Source organism: Cornus florida, unplaced genomic scaffold (assembly GCF_030987335.1).
Source record: "Cornus florida cultivar Cherokee Brave unplaced genomic scaffold, ASM3098733v1 CherokeeBrave_3.0.0_Hap2_Chr04, whole genome shotgun sequence".
NCBI lineage: Eukaryota > Viridiplantae > Streptophyta > Magnoliopsida > Cornales > Cornaceae > Cornus > Cornus florida.
The window spans coordinates 106,674,499-106,693,504 of record NW_026775574.1 but is presented as its reverse complement, the minus strand read 5'-3'; the positions used below and the strand labels follow the sequence as shown (position 1 = coordinate 106,693,504).

The window sequence follows — 19,006 nt, the reverse complement described above, 5'->3', positions numbered from 1 at the left end:
AGTAAAAATCCTAGGCATAGCTTCTCCAATATTATTATTATAAAATAATTTAAGTGTTTGGATCAAATGGCAAGCACCTGATTTAAAAATACTTGAATCTATAAATTGATTGACAACTAAAATTAGATTATAATCACAGTATAAAAATAAAAAATAAAAAAAACATAATGAGATGGTATAGAATATATAATACAATTGTGTCATTCTTATTTTTATATTATACAATTAGAATATATAAGCAGTTGAGTTAACTAACAAGTAGTACTACCAACTTGGCATGCATGTCATTCCTGTTCTCTTATGGTAACATGAAAAGGAAATAGAAAACACAGCTTTTAACGCAACAATAATAAATTACCGAACACACAACTTCACGAATTTGGTACCTAGTTTCTACTATTTTTCCACTTCTCTCTTTATGTTCTTTCACAAACAAAGCAAAAATGCCGTAAAAAGAAACAAGGTATAACAACAAGGTATAACATAATGAGACATGGTGGCTGAAACCCAAGGAATCCAGTTTCCTGAAGGTTGAGGTTTCTTCCCCGCATCAGTATGGCCGATGACGGAACATTTATGTTGGGTTCAATACTCAGGCTGCAAGGAGCTTCTGGATGTCCTTCTGTAAAAGATAAAAGGAGAATTATAATAATTTGAAATTTTCCTTAAAAACAATAAAAAAATGAAAAAGGAAATAAGAAAAAGGAAATAAGGGAAAAGAAAAAGAAAGAAAATTTGATTTTCTATTTCTAGTACTGGGAAGCATTTGGATAAGAAAGAAGAATAGTTTAGGATTTAGGTTGGCTGTCATAATTTAACATACTTTCTTCTCTTTTCCCAAGACATCTTGACCGATCACCAAGCCACGGCCAAAAGAGTAAAGATATGAAATTCTTGATACCATTTCGTTTATATAATTGAAATTCATTTGATCACTCCATGAGAGGAAAAATGGATCATTCAGGAGAAGAAAACAGCAACTTCACTGGAAAAATTAGGATTACAAGATTCCGGATAGGAGCATAAACACTAGCACCAAGAGTCCCCACCTAACACTTAAATTGGAGTGCAAAAACAATCTAAGAATCTAGCTAAACTGTGATCCTTTCTATCAGCCTGCGGCAGTGTATTTAATCAATCTAACAATTCAGCCCTATTTAATGTATACCAAATATCAAACATTAAGGGGAATACACATGCAAATGTGCATAATACATCAAGAATCACAAATCAAGTGACCTACATTAGTTTAAAGAAAGGAATAAAGAATATCCTGAAGATGGTGTTTCCAAGAAACTTCACCACAAATCTCATTTCCTAGTTATCTAAAATGTTCTTTTGAATTTTATCTATGTTGAATTTACCAACAAGAAACTTAATTATTCAAAAAGTAAGTTCCCTTGCAAATTCCAGGCAGAGTTATTAAAGCTGAATTATGACCTCCAACCATACTTTTTACACTTCCATTTTTCGAAGCATTATCTGATAAAGTATTTCCAGACTTTTGAGAAACGGTAAAGAAACAAACCTCAATTTGGAAAGGTGAAGTTGTCGGCGGGTATCTTTCAACAACCTTACCATTTTTGTCCACTAAAAACTTCTCAAAATTCCACTTGATCAGATCACCTAAAAATCCTCCAGCACTTGACTTTAGAAACTGGTAAACCGGAGCAGTACTTGGTCCATTCACATCGACCTGTGATAGGCAACTTTTAGTCCTGGAATTATCCTCTATCTGCAGAAATGTTGCAAAAAGGAGAAAGGCAGTCGGACAAACCTTATCAAAAATTGGGAATTCTGCTTTAAACCTTGTACAAGCAAACTGCTTAATCTCTGGATTTGATGCAGGCTCTTGCCCACCAAACTGATTGCAGGGGAAAGCTAAAATTTCAAATCCTGCAGCAAGATCACATAATAAGGTGATGTCTTTGTTGAAGCCAGGAAAAATTTTCCCTCCGTTTTTTCCTATTATTTCCAGAAGTTCAAAATAAAATCACTCAGATTCTTATGCCAATACCATTGTAGTCTGGGAAATTAATTGCAATAAACTAAATTAATCCTCATGTTCTGTGGAAACTCTCAAACTACCTAATCTACTTTATTTATGAGTAATCCTATGCATGCACAGAAGAGCACCTGACTATTACCGAAATTCTACCACTAACATCATATAACATAGTTGTTATATCACAGCAAGGGTCAATCCTGACAAAATATATGGATAACTCGGTCAGCAAATTTCAGGTCGGATACTCTTTATCAAAATTTTCAGAACAATTCACTATTCAGAGATAAGCAGACGTACTTGTTAGGCCAATTTTTGTATTCATGACCACTGAAAGAATATTTATACTCAGACCATTTCTGATTAGGAGCCATAATTTAGAAAACTTCATTTGATGGTAATATGCATCTCCTTTGTATCGTTAATGGTAGAGAATTTCTAAGAACCATACTGCACTGCCTCTTTGATATGTATCATATATCAGAAGCATTTCTTCTGTTTGGTTGCCACTTGCCAGGAAAAGGAGAAAAAGAAACGAAAATAACTTCAGAAACCAAACAACTGAATTCATAGGCATCCATTTTTTTTCCTTCTCTACCGTTAATCATGTACCAAACTAGTGATATAACTCCACACTGTCACACATATAACTTGCAAGCCTTTATTTACTTGAAATTCTAAAGATACTAAAGGTCTCAGCAAGCAACCCCCTCATCCCCAAGAATAATAAAATAAATAGAAGGTATAGCAATAAAATAATTACTACGGGTCACACAGAATAGAAAGAGAAAAATATGGCAAAATGGAGGCCAGTATCAATGAGCAGTAAAATAGAAGTATAGGAAAATAACAAGTTGGCCCCTATATGTCGTTGGACACCCGTAGTTTGGGGTCTGAACAAATGACCACTAATCTCTTACAGCTAAATCAAATGCAAGTGATGGGTTGATTTGTGCATATTTAGAACAAAGCATTATGATAAAGCAAAGAAGATATGGAAGTAGATAATATGTGCTTAACGCTGAAAACCAGAGGCCTAAAGACATTATTTTACAAATTATAACAATTCGGTATCTGTAACTATTCGTTGATGGAAATGCTCATTACATTAATGTGCAGTCGCCCGTTGTAGTGACTACCTTCCAGGAAAGGGGAGCAATGGAATATATTATTGTGGTAGCCGAAACGGCGGATTGCCCTGCTACATTACAATATCTTGGCGTAGAAGACAAAATCTCATGTTCAATGGGATGAAACATAAGCGGGAAGAAAGTGGCAGCATGTTGTTGGATTAGGACATATATCATTATGATTGAATATAAGAAGCTATATCGTTAAAATATATGAACAAATTGCTATCAGAAGTTAATATACCTATCTTATTCCCAGTAAAGTAGCATTCTTAGAAGAAAACTGAAGTCACATTGCAGTATTTTGAAGAAGCTTAAAATTGTTTTTCCCACAAGTGTCCTTATTTTTGGGATGCAGGAAACAGAACGACAAGAACTTTCTAAGATTTTTTTTTCCTACTGGAAACTCACACACCCACTTTGCCCCAATAGGTGGGACTTGAATCCTCGACCTTCTAGTTTGGAAGGTGAGGAAGTACCACTAGGCTACAGCCCTTGGTGGTCTTTCTAAGACTATTTTCAATACACCATAAACTACCACATATATGAAAATTCATTTTGGCCATAACAGAATCAACTACATGGTTCTCATTAACCCATCATAGGTACAAAATCATTATTTGGATCAAGACGGGTGCATCTGCATCTTAACACATTCAGTATTTGAAAGTAAAGCGGGAACCACCAAAGAAGGGTGCGTTGTGTCCAGGTATTAAGCATTAAGAGGAAATTACTCTTATTACCATCACACGGAGCTTCTCCTTCAACAGACTGGATTTGGTTTGGATATAGAAATACACAAAAAAAATCAGCTAATGAAATATCACATCCAGCTCAGAATCAATACATGTCAGATATGTTCTGTACAACTGCAGAATTTTCTCATCAAATATGAAAGTATCATAGCGTTACACATGGCAATTCTAATATGCTGTGCACAGACAAGGATCCGCTTTAGATTCAGGAGCACCAGTAAATTTTTATACCAATGTGCAATGTATATGTGTAAGTGAAAACAGAGACATGCACTTAAAAAACATGTCCAATAATTCAATTATATTATATTATTGCGCACACATTGCTCGGACTTGGGAATGAGTTATGTGCCAGACACTTTTACTTGGACATGCACCTAAAAAACAAGTCGAATAATTCAATTTTGTTATATTATTGTTTCAAAATGAGTAAAATGCCAATATTGAACACTATGCTACATAAAGACATTATTTTACTCTAGAAAATAAAATAGAAATATTAAATAATATGAATATTTAGCAGTGTCTAGGTGGTGTTGTTTGAGGATCTGACATATCAGACGCGTGGATACATACCTGCACATGTACCCGAATCCATGTAACATAAGAGTAGATATATACTTAAGAGAAAAAATTCAGCTGTCTAGTTGCACTTTGGCTTAGATTAAGGTAAATGTCTAATCTGGTGATTCACATGCACACATTATTGGACTGTTAACAAAAATGCCAGATTTAACAACTGCAGCTTGAACAGTTCAAACATAATGCAAATGGATTTAAGGGGAAAATAAAAAAGATTTCAAAGAAATATCACGCTTTGACTTCAAAAATCCAACTCACCTTGAGTTTTGTACTTCTCATATATGTGAGAGAGTTCTGAGTAATTTGATGTCGTCAAACCACTGAATCCAAAGCCAAAACCTCCAGTTAGATAGCTAGTGTCTAATAACTTAATGATTTTTTTAAGAATATAGGCTAATGGAAAAGATCTTATTTTGATCTTGGATATTATATACATCAAAGAAGTAACATAGATTGTTGATCGTACATAATAAATGCTGCAGCCAAACAGTTTAAAAGAAAAAAATACCATTTCGAAGCAACATTGACAATCAGTAGAACCTTCCCCTTAAATTTGCTAAGAGCAACATCCTTCCTATCAATATCCTATACCAAAGATCCACCAAATGTCAATGCCAAACGATTTTACAGGGTTAAATGGTTAGTGCCAAATTCAATCATCCTGAGTTCATAAAAAAGAGAGACTATAAAATCATCAATATAAATCAAACAACAATTTAAATCACAACTCCTCGATATGTGCAAATTTAAATCATCAATATATCCCATTCAAACAACAACAACAACAAAAGTATTAATACTCATTATTTACCATTTGAAACAAGAGAATAACACATAACAACAATTGGATGCACTTCTTTTCTTCCAAAAAGTAAGAATTGGATGTTCTTTTCCCCTACATAATTACTAATTACAACAAAAATTATTTTAAATAACAATTTGAGCAAGGAAATTTCATAATACAAAAACCTGAAGAAAAAATACATAAAATATCCATGGTGAATTAAGTTGAAAGTTTAATTTAACACATAAAACAGATGTCTAGCACCAATGGTATCTCCCATCCCTGCCCTTCAAGTCTAGGCAGAGGTATCAAAGTTACACCCTCTCTAACAGCTTAAGCTTTTAGACTAGATGGTGGTCAACAAAAGGGAAATGGAATTGTGGGTATTAAAAAACCGTCCATCATCATATAGAAGCCAAGCAATAAATATCGATGATTGGCTGCACGAGTTCACCAAAATGCTTAAAAAGACCTCTACCTTCATATCAAGGGAGGGGCCCTCTATTCCGACAGTGATGTTATTGTTGTATGTATGAGAAATCTTTCTCTTATCCGATTGTATCTAGTAGGCCTATGGCTTCAAGGGGCCAATGGGACATTCTCCATCAGTGCAATTCATCTCATGCAATAGACAACCCTTGGTTTTCTCCATACAGGTCTGCTACAAACTCGTGCTCTGTCCATATGGATTGTATTTCCAAAGGAGCCCTTCACTCTTGTTTAACACAGGCAATCTTTCCAAACGGTAGATGGACCTCATGCATGGCCATACTATACTGAGACCTGTCAATGTCTCCATATCACAATATTATGTCTCCACTTACACCCATGATCTCTTGATTGATCATATTTAAATATGAAAAGGTATCCTAATTGCTTGGTACACTACCTAGGTCGGGAGCAGGATTTGAGGGCCGTACACCACTCAATGCACACTAGTTCCGCATGGCCCGCCTTGCTGTACATGTGACACAACTCAACGTACATAATGTTGGAAACTAGTTTTTTTTTTTTTTTTGATAAGTAATAATAACATAAAAAAGGCGTTCAAAAGGGGAACGCGTCCCTTATACAGAAATGGAACCTGGACTAAGGCCCCAAAGAATCCAAAAAAATAATTAAATCTTCAGAAGAAGAGCAAGAGCTGCTCTTCACATAATTGAAAAGAGAACAAAGAATGTGAAGTTTCACCATTGCTGTAGACGATTCTTTATCTTCGAACATTCTACTATTTCTCTCCTTCCAAATGCACCACCATACACAATGTGGGACAATTCTCCAGAAATTGGGTACATCCCTTCTCACACGACATCCTCTCCATACATGAATCAATTCCTTAGTAAATCGTGGCATTACCCAACACATGCCAAACAACCCAAGAATAAGATTCCAACAGTCGTTTGCCACAAGGCAATGCATAAGGAGGTGATCAACTGACTCCCCATCTTTCTTGCATAGACAGCACCAATTAACAATACAATTGCCCCTTTTCCTCAAGTTATCAAGTGCCAAAATCTTTCCCCAAACAACGGTCTAGACAAAGAAAGCCACCCTAGTTGGAGCCATGGACCGCCAAATAGTTTTCCACTAGAAGTCATGATTAACAAAATTAGACAGACATAAGAACAAGGACCTTACTGCGAAACGACAGTGGGAAGAAGGAACCCAAATCAAATCGTCATTATCTCTGCCAACACTCTCCTGCCGATACAGAATATCCAGAAAAACACATACCTCATCAATTTCCCAATCCTAAAAAGAGCGCCGAAAGTGCACATCCCACGTAATCCCACTACTATCAAGACGATAACAGTCAGCTACGTAGACGTGTTTATCAACTGCAATACTGAATAATCTAGGAAATGTACGAGATAGTGGCTGATCACCACACCAAAGATCTTCCCAAAACCGAACGCGATGTCCATCACGAACTTTGAATAGAATATGAGCAGAAAAGGCATCACAACCCTTCCGTATAGACTTCCACATCCCTACTCCTCCCACAAGGGTAACCGGACGTGTAGACCAGCCTCCATACTCTTCCCCAAACCGACAAGAGACTAACCTGCGCCAAGGATGGTGTCTTTCCCTCCCATATCTCCATAACCATTTACCCAAGAGGGCTTGATTGAAAGGAACTAATCGTCTTATGCCAAGTCCACCCAGTTTCACAGGCTTGCAAACTTGCTCTCATCTAACAAGGTGATACTTGAACTCATCGCCCCTTCCTCCCCATAGGAAATCCCTTTGAATTTTTTCAATCCTATCCACAACGGAATAAGGGATTTGGAAAATAGAAAGAAAATAAGTGGGAAGGCTCGATAACGTACTCTTAATAAGAGTAACTTTACCCCCCTTGGATAAGTATTGCTTTTTCCATCCTGCCAATCTCTTCGCATACCTGTCAATCATTGAATCCTAACTCCCCACTATCCTTGAAGAGACCCCTAGGGGCAATCCTAAATAAGGAATAGGGAAAGAACTCACCCTGCATCCAAGAACTGCAGCTAAAGAGGAGATATTCTGAACATTCCCTATTGGGACAAGCACACTCTTAGCCACATTAACCTTTAGCCCAGAAACTGCCTGAAAACAAGTCAGGATACACCTCAAATATTGAAGTTGAGACACATCAGCATCACAAAAAACCAGGGTATGTTCAAGCAAACATTGGGCTAAAATAAAAATGGGTCCCACTAAGAGTTTTTAGTGGGTCCATAGTGGAACACATTCCTCTTCAAGAGAAGATGAGCGTGGTATATTTACTTGTTCAAAACCGTTGCAGGGTGAATGAGAAATTAAGTCAAAAAGTGAGGTCTTTGAGAAGCATTTGAAGGTGAAAATGGGTTTGCAGGAAAAGCTTGTCCGACATTGGAAGATGGTGAAAAACTAAGTGAGTATAAATACTCCTAATTTGTCACTTTGGGATCGGGCCCTTTGGGCACCCAAGTTTGTAAGAAGGGGAGGACCTAGGCAAGCTTGGGTCCAATCACACCACCACGCACGTGGGCGTGGCCCGCCTCACCCCAACTCAGCTTGGCGGGCCAGCCCAACTCTGGGCTTGGGCTTAGGCTTGGGCTGTCAATGAGATTATTCTTTTTATTTTAAAAAATAATTATCAACCAAAAAGGTGCACCCATTGACATGAATGTAGTCTGGGTTAGTGGTTAATCCGAATAGGTGCAAGCGGTTATGAACCAAATAGGTGCACCCATTGACTGATTGGATCGAACCAACGAGTCCAGTGTCTTTTGGGCTTAAAGGATGTAATTGGTATTGGTTCGGATGAAAGGTTGCACTTGGTGTCAGAGCGGGCCATTTGTCTATAAATAAACATGGGATGACATTTGCAAAATTCATCTTTCAGATTTCATTTCTCCCTCTCTCTTCAGTCAACTTGAACCAAGTCCAGTCGGTTCAAGCCATATGGTCATGGGTCCGTGCCTAATGGTTTGGACTTGGTCCACATCATATTTGTAGTGTTATTTTATTTCGTTTGAGTTCGAGTCAAATCGGAGAAAGTATTACACAATGTTTGGTTCGCCAATTCAATTGGCTCGTAGTGCTGCCACCAATTGAAGAAAGATCGTTGTATCCTAAGAGACAAGGCATTATTGAAACCGTACAACAAGGCGTAAATTGTCTTAAGGAGATAGAATTAAATTATATCCTCGATCTCCAGGTTCTATATAAGTTGTTTAATTATTAATTATTGTTTGCATATTAGGAGTTAATTATTTATTTTAATGTGCATATTAGATTTTTAATTAATTATCCTAATTGATTTATTTAGTATAATCATGTTTTATCTTAAATAGTAATACATGCAGCATATATTCTCCAACAATCTTAAGACAATTTATTCCTACTGTAGTTTTTATTATACGCTTTTATTTAAGATAAAAACAAGTGAAGATTACACTAATGGTTTAGACATAGTATAATTTAATAGTGGTTGTGTTGGGCATGATTCCTCTAGCCCTTGTTCTGATTTTACTTCTTCTCAGTTGGGTTCTTCCGGGGATGAATTAAGTGGGCTGTCTGACCCTGAGTTGGGGCTGCGTCCTCCATTAGGTGGTGCTATAGTGTCATCCGAGACTGCTGTGACAAATTTGTTGACAGTTTGTGTGGGCAAAGATTTTCGCATAACCCTCAGTGATGATGCGGCTTCTTTGTTAATCAAGGAATTGTAGAAACACAGGCATCAGAATGATCTCCCTACAGTTGATCCAGACCCTTTCACAGCTGTTCATGAAGATGGGGTGGAAAGTTCTAAGGACTGGAAGTCTTGGTGTGACGAGGCAGAGGAGGCTGGGGAAGGTTATGAGGGAGGGAGTAGGGATGACCAAGGTAGGCCTCTTGACATGATTTTGTGGGAGGAGGAGTGTCACTCTAATTTGGGGATTGTTGATCCTCTGGCGGTTATGCGTTCGGAGGGTTTGGATTGCAACGTTGATAGACAGGAGTATGGTGACTTAGGCAAGGAGTGGGTTTTGGAAAATATTGGGGTCACCAGTGAATTGTTGGGCGTTTCTTGTAATGATAACCGGGATCAGGCCTTAGCAATCCTTCAGGCCACGGTAGAGGGAAAGGAAGGGAGATGATTCAGTTTTCTAGAAGGAGGAATAGAAAAAAGAAGGGTCATTCTCCTTGGAAAGGGAAGAGGGAGCTGAGAAACCTTTGTTTTGATGTGAACTATGATAGGAAACTCGTGGGGGAGGTGGATGGAGGATGTGTTGAGGAGGGAGGGCGGAGGTTGGGGGAGGAGGGTGATTCTGTTTTTCCATGAAGCTACGAATCCTATCTTGGAATGTTCGAGGTCTCAATGACCCAGGCAAGAAGAAGGTGGTGAAGATGGCGGTGAGAAAATGGGGGGTCCATTTGGTATGCCTTCAAGAATCGAAGATCAAATCTATGACTGACCGTGTGGTTAAAAGTCTTTGGGGAAATCGGTTCGTGGAGTGGGAGACACTGAATTCAGTAGGGACTTCGGGAGGCATTCTTCTCATGTGGGATAGGAGATGGATGGCAAAGGCGGATGTTTGCAGGGGGACACTTTTTTTTGTCTTAGTGTCTTCAAAATGGAGGAGGACGGTTTTCCTTGGGTCTTCTCTGGTGTGTATGGGCCGGTGCATGATTGCGATAGGCCTGTTTTGTGGGAGGAGCTTAGTGGGGTGAAGGGGAGGTGGCCTTTGCCTTGGTGTGTCCCAGGAGATTTTAATGTGGTGGGATCCCCGTCGGAGAGATCTACTGGGGGAGCATGGACCCCGGCTATGAGTCTTTTTTCGGAGTTCATTGATGGTCCTCAGCTTATTGATCTTCCATTAGAGGGTACTTCTTTTACTTGGTCCAACGGGAGGGAGACGCCTACCTTCTCCCGCCTGAATAGATTTTTACTCTCTGGAGAGTGGGAGAAGAAGTTTCCGGATGCTGTTCAGGCCACTCTAGCTAGGGTTACGTCGGATCACATTTCTTTGGTTTTGGACTATGGAGGGTTGAGTTCACGTCGTACCCCTTTCAGATTTGAGAATATGTGGCTTAGAGCGGTGGATTTTCAGGGGTTGGTACGGTCTTGGTGGGAGGAGGATTTGGTTGTGGGAACTTCGAGCTTCATTTTAGCAGGGAAGCTTCGCCTTTTAAAAGATAAACTCAAAACATGGAATAAGGAGGTCTTTGGTAATCTGGAATGGAGGAAGAATAGAGCCCTCGCTGAAATTGCAGAGTTAGCCAGATCAGAAGCAGTTAGTGGTCTTGTTGAGTCTCAACGTAACAGGAGAGCAGCTTGTCAGGCTGAATGTGGCGAATTTGCGATTATAGAGGAAATCTCGTGGCGACAAAAGTCTCGAGCCTTGTGGCTCAAAGAGGGTGACCGTAATACTAAGTTTTTCATCATACAGCTAATGCCCAATAGTACGGGCAATCATATTAGGCAGATGTGTGCAAATGGAACAATGTTGTGTTCTGAGAACGAATTACGTACGGGGATTGTTTCTTTCTATCAGAGGTTGTATACTGAGCCTCTTCGTTAGAGGCCACGCCTCGATGGTCTTCATTTTGACTCTATTTCAGTGGAGGATAAGGAAAGGCTTGAGAGACCCTTTACGGAGGAAGGGGTTCTTTTGGCGTTGAAGAGTTGCAATGGCGACAAAGCCTCAAGTCCGGATGGTTTCACTATAAGGTTCCTTCTGGAGAGTTGGGAGGTGGTTCGTCAGGAGGTTATGGGCACGTTCCATGAGTTCCACTCTAATGGGAGGATCGAAAAGTCGTTGAATTCTTCTTTTATTGCTCTTATCCCCAAGAAGGGAGGGGCAACTAACGTTAAGGACTTTAGACCCATTAGTCTGATTGGGTGTATTTGTCAGCTGATCGCTAAAGTCCTTGCGCTTCGCTTGAAGGGGGTTTTGGACAGTGTTATCTCTGACTCTCAGAATGCGTTTGTTGGGGGTAGACAGATCTTGGATTCAGCTTTTATTGCCAGTGAATGGATTTCAGGCTTAGTAGCGGGATTCCTGGTGTTTTGTGCAAGCTGGACATCGAAAAAGCCTATAATCATGTTTGCTGGAATTTTCTGTTCTATCTGTTAGAGAGGATGGGTTTCGGAGAGAAATGGAGGCGATGGATTGTTTCTTGCGTCTCATCTGTCAGATTTTCGGTGTTGGTTAATGGATCCCCATCCGGGTTTTTTGGCAGCTCCCGTGGTTTGAGGCAAGGAGACCCTCTCTGCTCTTTTCTATTCATTATTGTCATGGAGGCTCTTAGTAGATTGATGAGGAGGGTTGTGGATTTGGGGGTTCATACAGGGCTTCAAGATTGGTTCAGATGCAGCTTATCAGTTGGAAATCTCTCATTTGTTCTTCGCGGACGACACTCTGGTTTTCTGTGAGGCTGAGGTATCCAAGTTGAGATATTTGCGATGTGTCCTTACTTGCTTTCAGGCAGTCTCTGGGCTGAAAGTCAACGTGGGAAAGAGTGTTATTGTCCCTGTGGAGGATATTCAGGAGGTGGAGTCTCTCGCAGTTGTTTTAAGGTGTAGGACGAGTTCCTTCCCTATTTCTTATTTAGGCTTGCCTTTGGGTGTCTCGAAAAGAAGGGTGGGAAGCTGGGACCCGGTGATTGAGCGATTCGAAAGAAGGCTGGCAGGGTGGAAAAAGCAATACCTTTCGAATGGGAGAAAAGTTACTCTAGTGAAGAGCATTTTATCTACTCTCCCAACTTATTTCCTGTCCCTTTGGCTACCGTTGGAAGACTTGAGATGCTTCAACGAAATTTCTTGTGGGGCGGTAGAGCAAAGGAGTTCAAGTATCATTTTGTTCGATGGGAGCAAGTTTGTAGGCCCCTCAGGTTGGGAGGCCTAGGGTTTAGGAGATTGGCCCCTTTCAACAGGGCCCTCCTAGGTAAGTGGCTCTGGAGATTCGGCAGTGAACGCAATAGGTTATGGAGGAAGGTTGTTTCTTGTCGATTTGGAGAGGAGAGGGGGTGGGTGGTCAGCTAGACCGGTCAGGTTTGCTATAGGTGTGGGGGTTTTGAATCTATTGGGAGAGGTTGGGATGATTTCTCAAAGCACATTAGATTTAGAGTCCGAGAAGGAAGGGATACCCGGTTTTGGGAGGATGCTTGGTGCGAGGACCGTCCTTTGTCTCGTCTGTACCCGAGGTTGTTCAGGATTGTTGTTGATAGACATGCTATGGTTGTTGACTGCTATCGCCTTGATAGCGGTAAGTTGTCTTGGAATGTTTAGTTCCACCGATCCTTTTAGGATTGGAAGTTGGATGATGTCATTGGTTTGTTGGATCTTTTGTATAGACAGGAGGTGGACGGCATCGGGCTGGACTCTTTGACTTGGGTGCTTTCTCCTCAAGGGAAGTTTCAAGTCCGGTCCTATTTTCACCAGCTTTCAGATTTTCGTGGTCCTACCTTCCCTTGGAAAACGATTTGGCGCTCGATGGCTCCTCTTAGGGTGGCTTTTTTTGTGTGGACTGCTGCTTGGAGCAAGATTTTGACTCTGGACAATTTGAGGAAGAGACGACATGTTATCGTTAACCGGTGTTGTATGTGCATGAATGATAGAAAGTCTGTGGATCATCTTCTCTTGCACTGTCCTGTAGCTCACGATTGCTGGAGCCTTTTGTTGGGTCTCTTTGGTGTCTAATGGATTATGCCCTGGACCTCAAGGGATCTGATTGATGGGTGGAGGGGTCAAAGGGTGGGAACGCGCGCTCGTATTTTCTGGAGGGTGATTCCCCTTTATATTTGGTGGAGTCTTTGGAAATAACGCAATCGTAGATCTTTTGATGGGAAGGGGAGCTCCATTGGGGCTTTGAAGTTCACTATTCTTTGCTCCCTTTTTAGTTGGGGTATGGGGCGAGATTGTATTTCTTTGGATGAGATTGTAGACTTTTGGGGGTCGTTGGGTTCATAGATCTCATTTTTTCTCTTTTTTCGTCTTTCTACAGTTCTTAGGACACGTTCCCCTTTTGAACGCCTTCTACTACAATTTTACTTATCAAAAAAAAAATTATGCTTATTGTTATTTTAGTAATGTTCTAATTTTAAGGATATTTTAGTATTTTGTCATTTAGGGTTTTGTTTTAATTTTGCCAATATAAAGGCTCCTTTGTAATTAAACAATTCAGTTTTGGAGATTATTGATTATTGCTTTCTTTCGATCCTCTTTGTGTTCTTTTCCTTCTCTTATCTCTGTTTTACTTTTCTCACCCATTCAGTCCATCATGCCTACTTTCTTTCTTTCTTTCTGGTTACTTGTCCGTCACTTCGATTGATCAAACTCCTTGTACTAGTATACTAATGATATTTGTTTGAAGAATACTTTAATGCATTCTAAACCACACTTTAAAGATAAAATCATGCAACTTGTAAACCATTACATGTTTGACCATGTGAATGCATGCACACAAACCTTAATTTGGTGAGTGCACAAAATTGACAGTTGAACTTACCTTTATGACCTTGTTCAAGCTTTGAATTCTTAACTCAACTATCTAATTTCACCAACTTTTGAAAGCATAAACAAAGGCTAAAATTCAATATTACAGACTTTCTTTGTGTGAAATTTGCAAATCCAATCCTATTGACCTAACAATCTCATCTTGAGGTCTTAACACACATGACCTGACTTAGTGGGTGAGAGAGAGAGAGACACCATAAATTCTTTATGACATATGCCCCATAGGACGTGAGGCACCTTATTAGGGAAGCGGGAAGCCTAGTCACTTTTATGACGATCTAGCTTTGTCATTGAACTTCAATCTAATTAAAACCCTTGCTGAGACATTGCACTGGACCACCACATATACGCAAGATACAATTTGTTTGGACCCCGTGTCGGCACGAGCACCGCCTTACCCTCATCTCTAGACTATAAATAGGTCTCTCATGCACTTTGAAGGGTTGGGGAGGAAGGTTTAGACTTGAACCAAAGAGACCGTGCAAGACTCCATCCATGCCTAGACCTCTAAACCGCTAAACTGTGAGAGTCCGTGCCTGGACCTTAAAATCCAAAAATCCATTTCTTAACCTTTGATCCCATCAATTCACACCTTGACCTGTGAACCCCCACTAAACAATTAATTTTCTTTTTACTTCGAGATTCAATCACACCCCACCTAGGCCTTGAGGTCCCTTAGCTCCCCACCTTAACCTGAAAATCCCTTTGCCTCTCCTCGACTTAACCTCTGAGATCCTTTACAATACCTCTAGACTTTTATATAATAGATAGTTATGCCTAGTTTGGCCACGGGTATGGCCTTCACCTCAGCAAGTCTATTCTCTCTCTCTCTCTCGCTTACACATGTTATGTCAGGTCTGCACAATTCAGTAACGGAACCAGATTTTCAAATTGACCCATAACAATATGGACTACTAATTCAAGCGATAAACAATATCTAATAACAATTCAGCTGAATAATCCAAATAATAACCAAAAGAGGAAAACAATGAAAAATATAATAATAACAATACAAATCATCGTCATCCTTGCTCCCATTCGAATGGAGTTGGTCACATGACTTTTGTTTTTCAATTATACAATAACAATACAATGATATACATACAATAAAAAGTCAGAGATTAACAATTAAATCAACACACATGAAAAAAGTGCACCTGAAAAAGTAATTTTGACTATTCAAGCAATACTCAGAAAAAAATTTCCCATACGAACACACAAAAAATTACCTTTACACTGAAATCATATATAGTCTTCTCTGTGGCAGCTCTCGCGTAAACGACACCCGAAGATCCATATTTTAAGAGAAACCCAGAAATATTTGATGCCTGAAATGAGAACCCAGGTTGAAAAAATGATGATTTAGATGACCCATAAGAGGTTTTGTTGGATAATGTGAGGAGAGCCATGGACGGAGAAGGAAACCATGATTGATATGTGCTTGGGTTTGGTTTGGTTCTGCCAATACCACTCAAAGGTGCAGAGGAAATCGAAGAGAAAACCACGGAAGCCATCTGGGTTTGGATTAACAGTTGCAGTGTGAATTTCTATCCACTTTAAGCTGTACTAAGAAGTTCTCTCTATACATGAATGACCCACGTGGTCTCTTAATTTTATATTGGGGTCTTTGGAGTGAAAACTATGGGATCCACGTTTCATTTTCTTTCTTCTTCTTCCTTTTAATTATTATTGTTATTTTTTTTTTATAACAGGAGTAATAATAAGTTTATTATTGTAATTATTATTATTACTGGAATAAAATAGTTGGAATGATAATCTTAAGATAAAATAGTAGATGTGACTAGAACAAATAGATTAGTAATCATTATGAAATAGTAGAAATTAGGAGTGGTGCACCGCTGAAAGAAAAAAATAAATCTATTAATTCGCGTATGATGAAAAAATAAAAGGACAAAAAAATATAAATAAAGATATCCGTTTTGATAAGTATGCTGCGAAAAATAATAAATGTTATCAAGAAATACAAGGTCATTACTCATTAGCTATTGGCATTTAAATATTGAATTGAGATTTTTTTTTTTTTTTAAATCTTTAAAAAGTCCAACGAATTATTTAATACTCCTACAATAAAATATTAAATGTGGAGGACTTCATCACAAAAGATAATTTTGCCCTTTCTCATTAAATTATCTTTATTATTTTTATTTTATCTAAATATTAACTATATCATTTACCTTAATTTTATTATTAGTATCAATTTATCATACAAATGAAAAAGTAAATAAATAGAGTTGTAACTTTAATTTTCTAAGATAATTAACTTATTAATTAAAACTTTATTATTTGTAATAAATCTTATTATACTCGGTTTAAACTTTTTTATCGTAAAAAAAACCCTTTTCATAAAATATATTCATGAATATTTAATAAATTACTTAAATAAAAATTATTGTCTTTTTCATGCAATATATTCTTGAAAATTTAAGAAATTAATTATAATTTTTAAAAACATTTCTACTTAATATTTTTATTTAAACAATTAATTGTAAAAATTAAAGGTAAATTTAAGCAAATTTAAAAGAGAATATGTCATCAAATTAGTATAGATTTTTTTCATAATTTATTTTAATAAGAAAAATAGATTATGTGTGATTCAATAAGAAATGGCAGTATGATTATTTAATGAAAAATAGCCTAGGCATGGGAGCATTTTTCAATAAAATGTGATAATTTAGGAGGTATTGTACAAAAAAAATACTTCAAAAGGTTATTTGCAAATTTAAACATAGTTTGGAGGATTTTTTCACTTTACCTGAATAATTTTGTGCATGCTTAATATAAAACGGTTTTAGCAAACACTCCTAAAATCAATTTGTTGTGCTTTTACATTGATCAATTTTACTAAATTGACTCAAGTAGATGTCCATATTGAGTTTTTGCTTCTCACATATCCAACACTAGTCATAAGAAATACTTGGCACGAGATTTATAGTAATTGAATTTCAAGTAGAATTTCACTTATTTGGGAATGATGGGATTTTGAAAGGGAATGTACTTAAAAGGGATTTTAAGGAAATATTGTAAGTTTGTCCACAAATTCTAGAAAATTTGAAAGAATTTGAAAAATAACTACTTATTTCTCAAATTTTTCTTCTAACTTATCAAAATTATCCCTTTACAAACTACTTTCACGTCTCTCATTCTACGTGTGTAACGTACCTCTTTCATAATCTAAGTGTATTTTATTCTAAAATGGTACAAAATTTATTTTCTTTTAAATTATTTCTCAAACATGCAAATAGAATATCACTTTAATTACAATTTAGTTCCCTTTTATTTTCATATCCGAAGAAAAAATTTAGTTCCAAATAAAGCAAAGTCCACTAAACCCTTCACATTTAGGAGACTGTATTCACACTCCACTTTTTTTTAAATCTCCACTCTTATTTTTTTATTTTTATTTTTTAAAGATATTGATAACCTTAACTTCACAAATTAATGATTTTTTTCTTTTGAATTACACAAATACCCTTACACATATGGTTGATCTCCCTCACTTTCTCTCTAATGTTTAATGTTTATTTTTTGTTTCTTTCGGCCGGCCAACAAAAAAAATATAAATAAATTATGTGCTATGGCAGGACCTAAAAAATAAAAAAATTACAGCTGTTGAATGAATTATCTCTTTTGACAACATTACAAAAAAAAAAAAAAAAAAACAAAAAAAAAAGGGAACCAAACAATAAAATAAAATAAAACCCCCAAAAGAAGAGTTATCTATGGTGAATAAACTATATGTTTTGACACGAACCAAAAAACAGAATATAATAAATTGTACCCTTGTTATCTAAGAAAAAACAAAAAAGGATAAAAAAAATAAGTTATATCTGTTAGATAAATTACCTATCTTGAGAGGACAAAAATAAAATAAAATTAAAAAACAAAAAAAGTAAAAAAAAAGAGAGTTAAATTTATAGGATAAAGGGTAGTTATGGTATTTTAAAATAAAAAGGATGCATTAACGAGTTTATGTATCTTCTTTTTATTTTCTTTGAGAGAAAAAAGGCAAAAGTAGAGTGCGGATATGCTTCCATATAATAATATATTATAAAAGTAACACACTACAAATTAAACATGAATATATATTATAAAAGTAATGCATTATAAATTACACATGGATGTTACCCAGTGACTTAGTTAATAGAGCGTCTAATTTTTAGAATAAGTGTGACTGTGTCTAAATCCCCCTAATTTGCTGGGATAAAAATTTTAAAAAATATTAAACCTCTTCATATAATCAACACGCGATGGAACTTGAGGACACGTGTACATATAAATGTCCAACATACATATTACTGTTTCAACCAACAATTTAAATTCCTCAAATATTTATATTCTTATTTTGATTTTTGGGACATCTATTAAATAGTTGTTGTACATTTAGTGTTTTAATTTAGTCATAAATATTTTTCCATAAGAACAAAATAATTACCACAGTATTCTTAAAAATATTTAAAGTCCAATATTTCTGAATGAAAAGAATGACAATCATATACCACCATGTCACATGCCTGGTTGTTTGATCCTAGGTAACTTAAGCAACTAATATACTAATCAATATGGTTATCTTAGAAAACGATTGGTACCTACGCTTAGTTTTTTTTTTTTTTTAGCGCGTTCAAAAATAAAATTTTGAGAAAAAGTGATTTTTTTATTTTTTATTTCAAAATATTTGGAGCATGTTAAAAATTTCTTTGGTGATGCAAGTATGTAAATTTAAAAACTTATCAGGTAAAAGAGTAAATAGGTACAAGATACATTATA

At 37.0% G+C, this 19,006-nt stretch overlaps 1 protein-coding gene across 2 annotated transcripts; it reads right to left on the bottom strand.

Annotated features, from left to right (window-relative positions):
* Nucleotides 1–180: 180 nt before the first annotated feature.
* Nucleotides 181–15,821, bottom strand: LOC132304546 (probable phospholipid hydroperoxide glutathione peroxidase). 2 transcript variants are annotated; one of them, XM_059802281.1, is made up of 6 exons: nucleotides 15,451–15,821; nucleotides 4,981–5,057; nucleotides 4,731–4,792; nucleotides 1,778–1,965; nucleotides 1,529–1,696; nucleotides 181–622 (listed from the first exon to the last, which is right to left on the bottom strand). In XM_059802281.1, exons 1-6 carry the CDS (start codon nucleotides 15,733–15,735, stop codon nucleotides 593–595), a joined length of 810 nt encoding a protein of 269 aa, XP_059658264.1. In that variant the 5' UTR covers nucleotides 15,736–15,821; the 3' UTR covers nucleotides 181–592. The 2 variants fall into 2 exon arrangements, with proteins under 2 accessions (XP_059658264.1, XP_059658266.1); XM_059802283.1 differs by having other exon boundaries at nucleotides 1,778–1,896; nucleotides 15,451–15,818.
* Nucleotides 15,822–19,006: the final 3,185 nt, after the last annotated feature.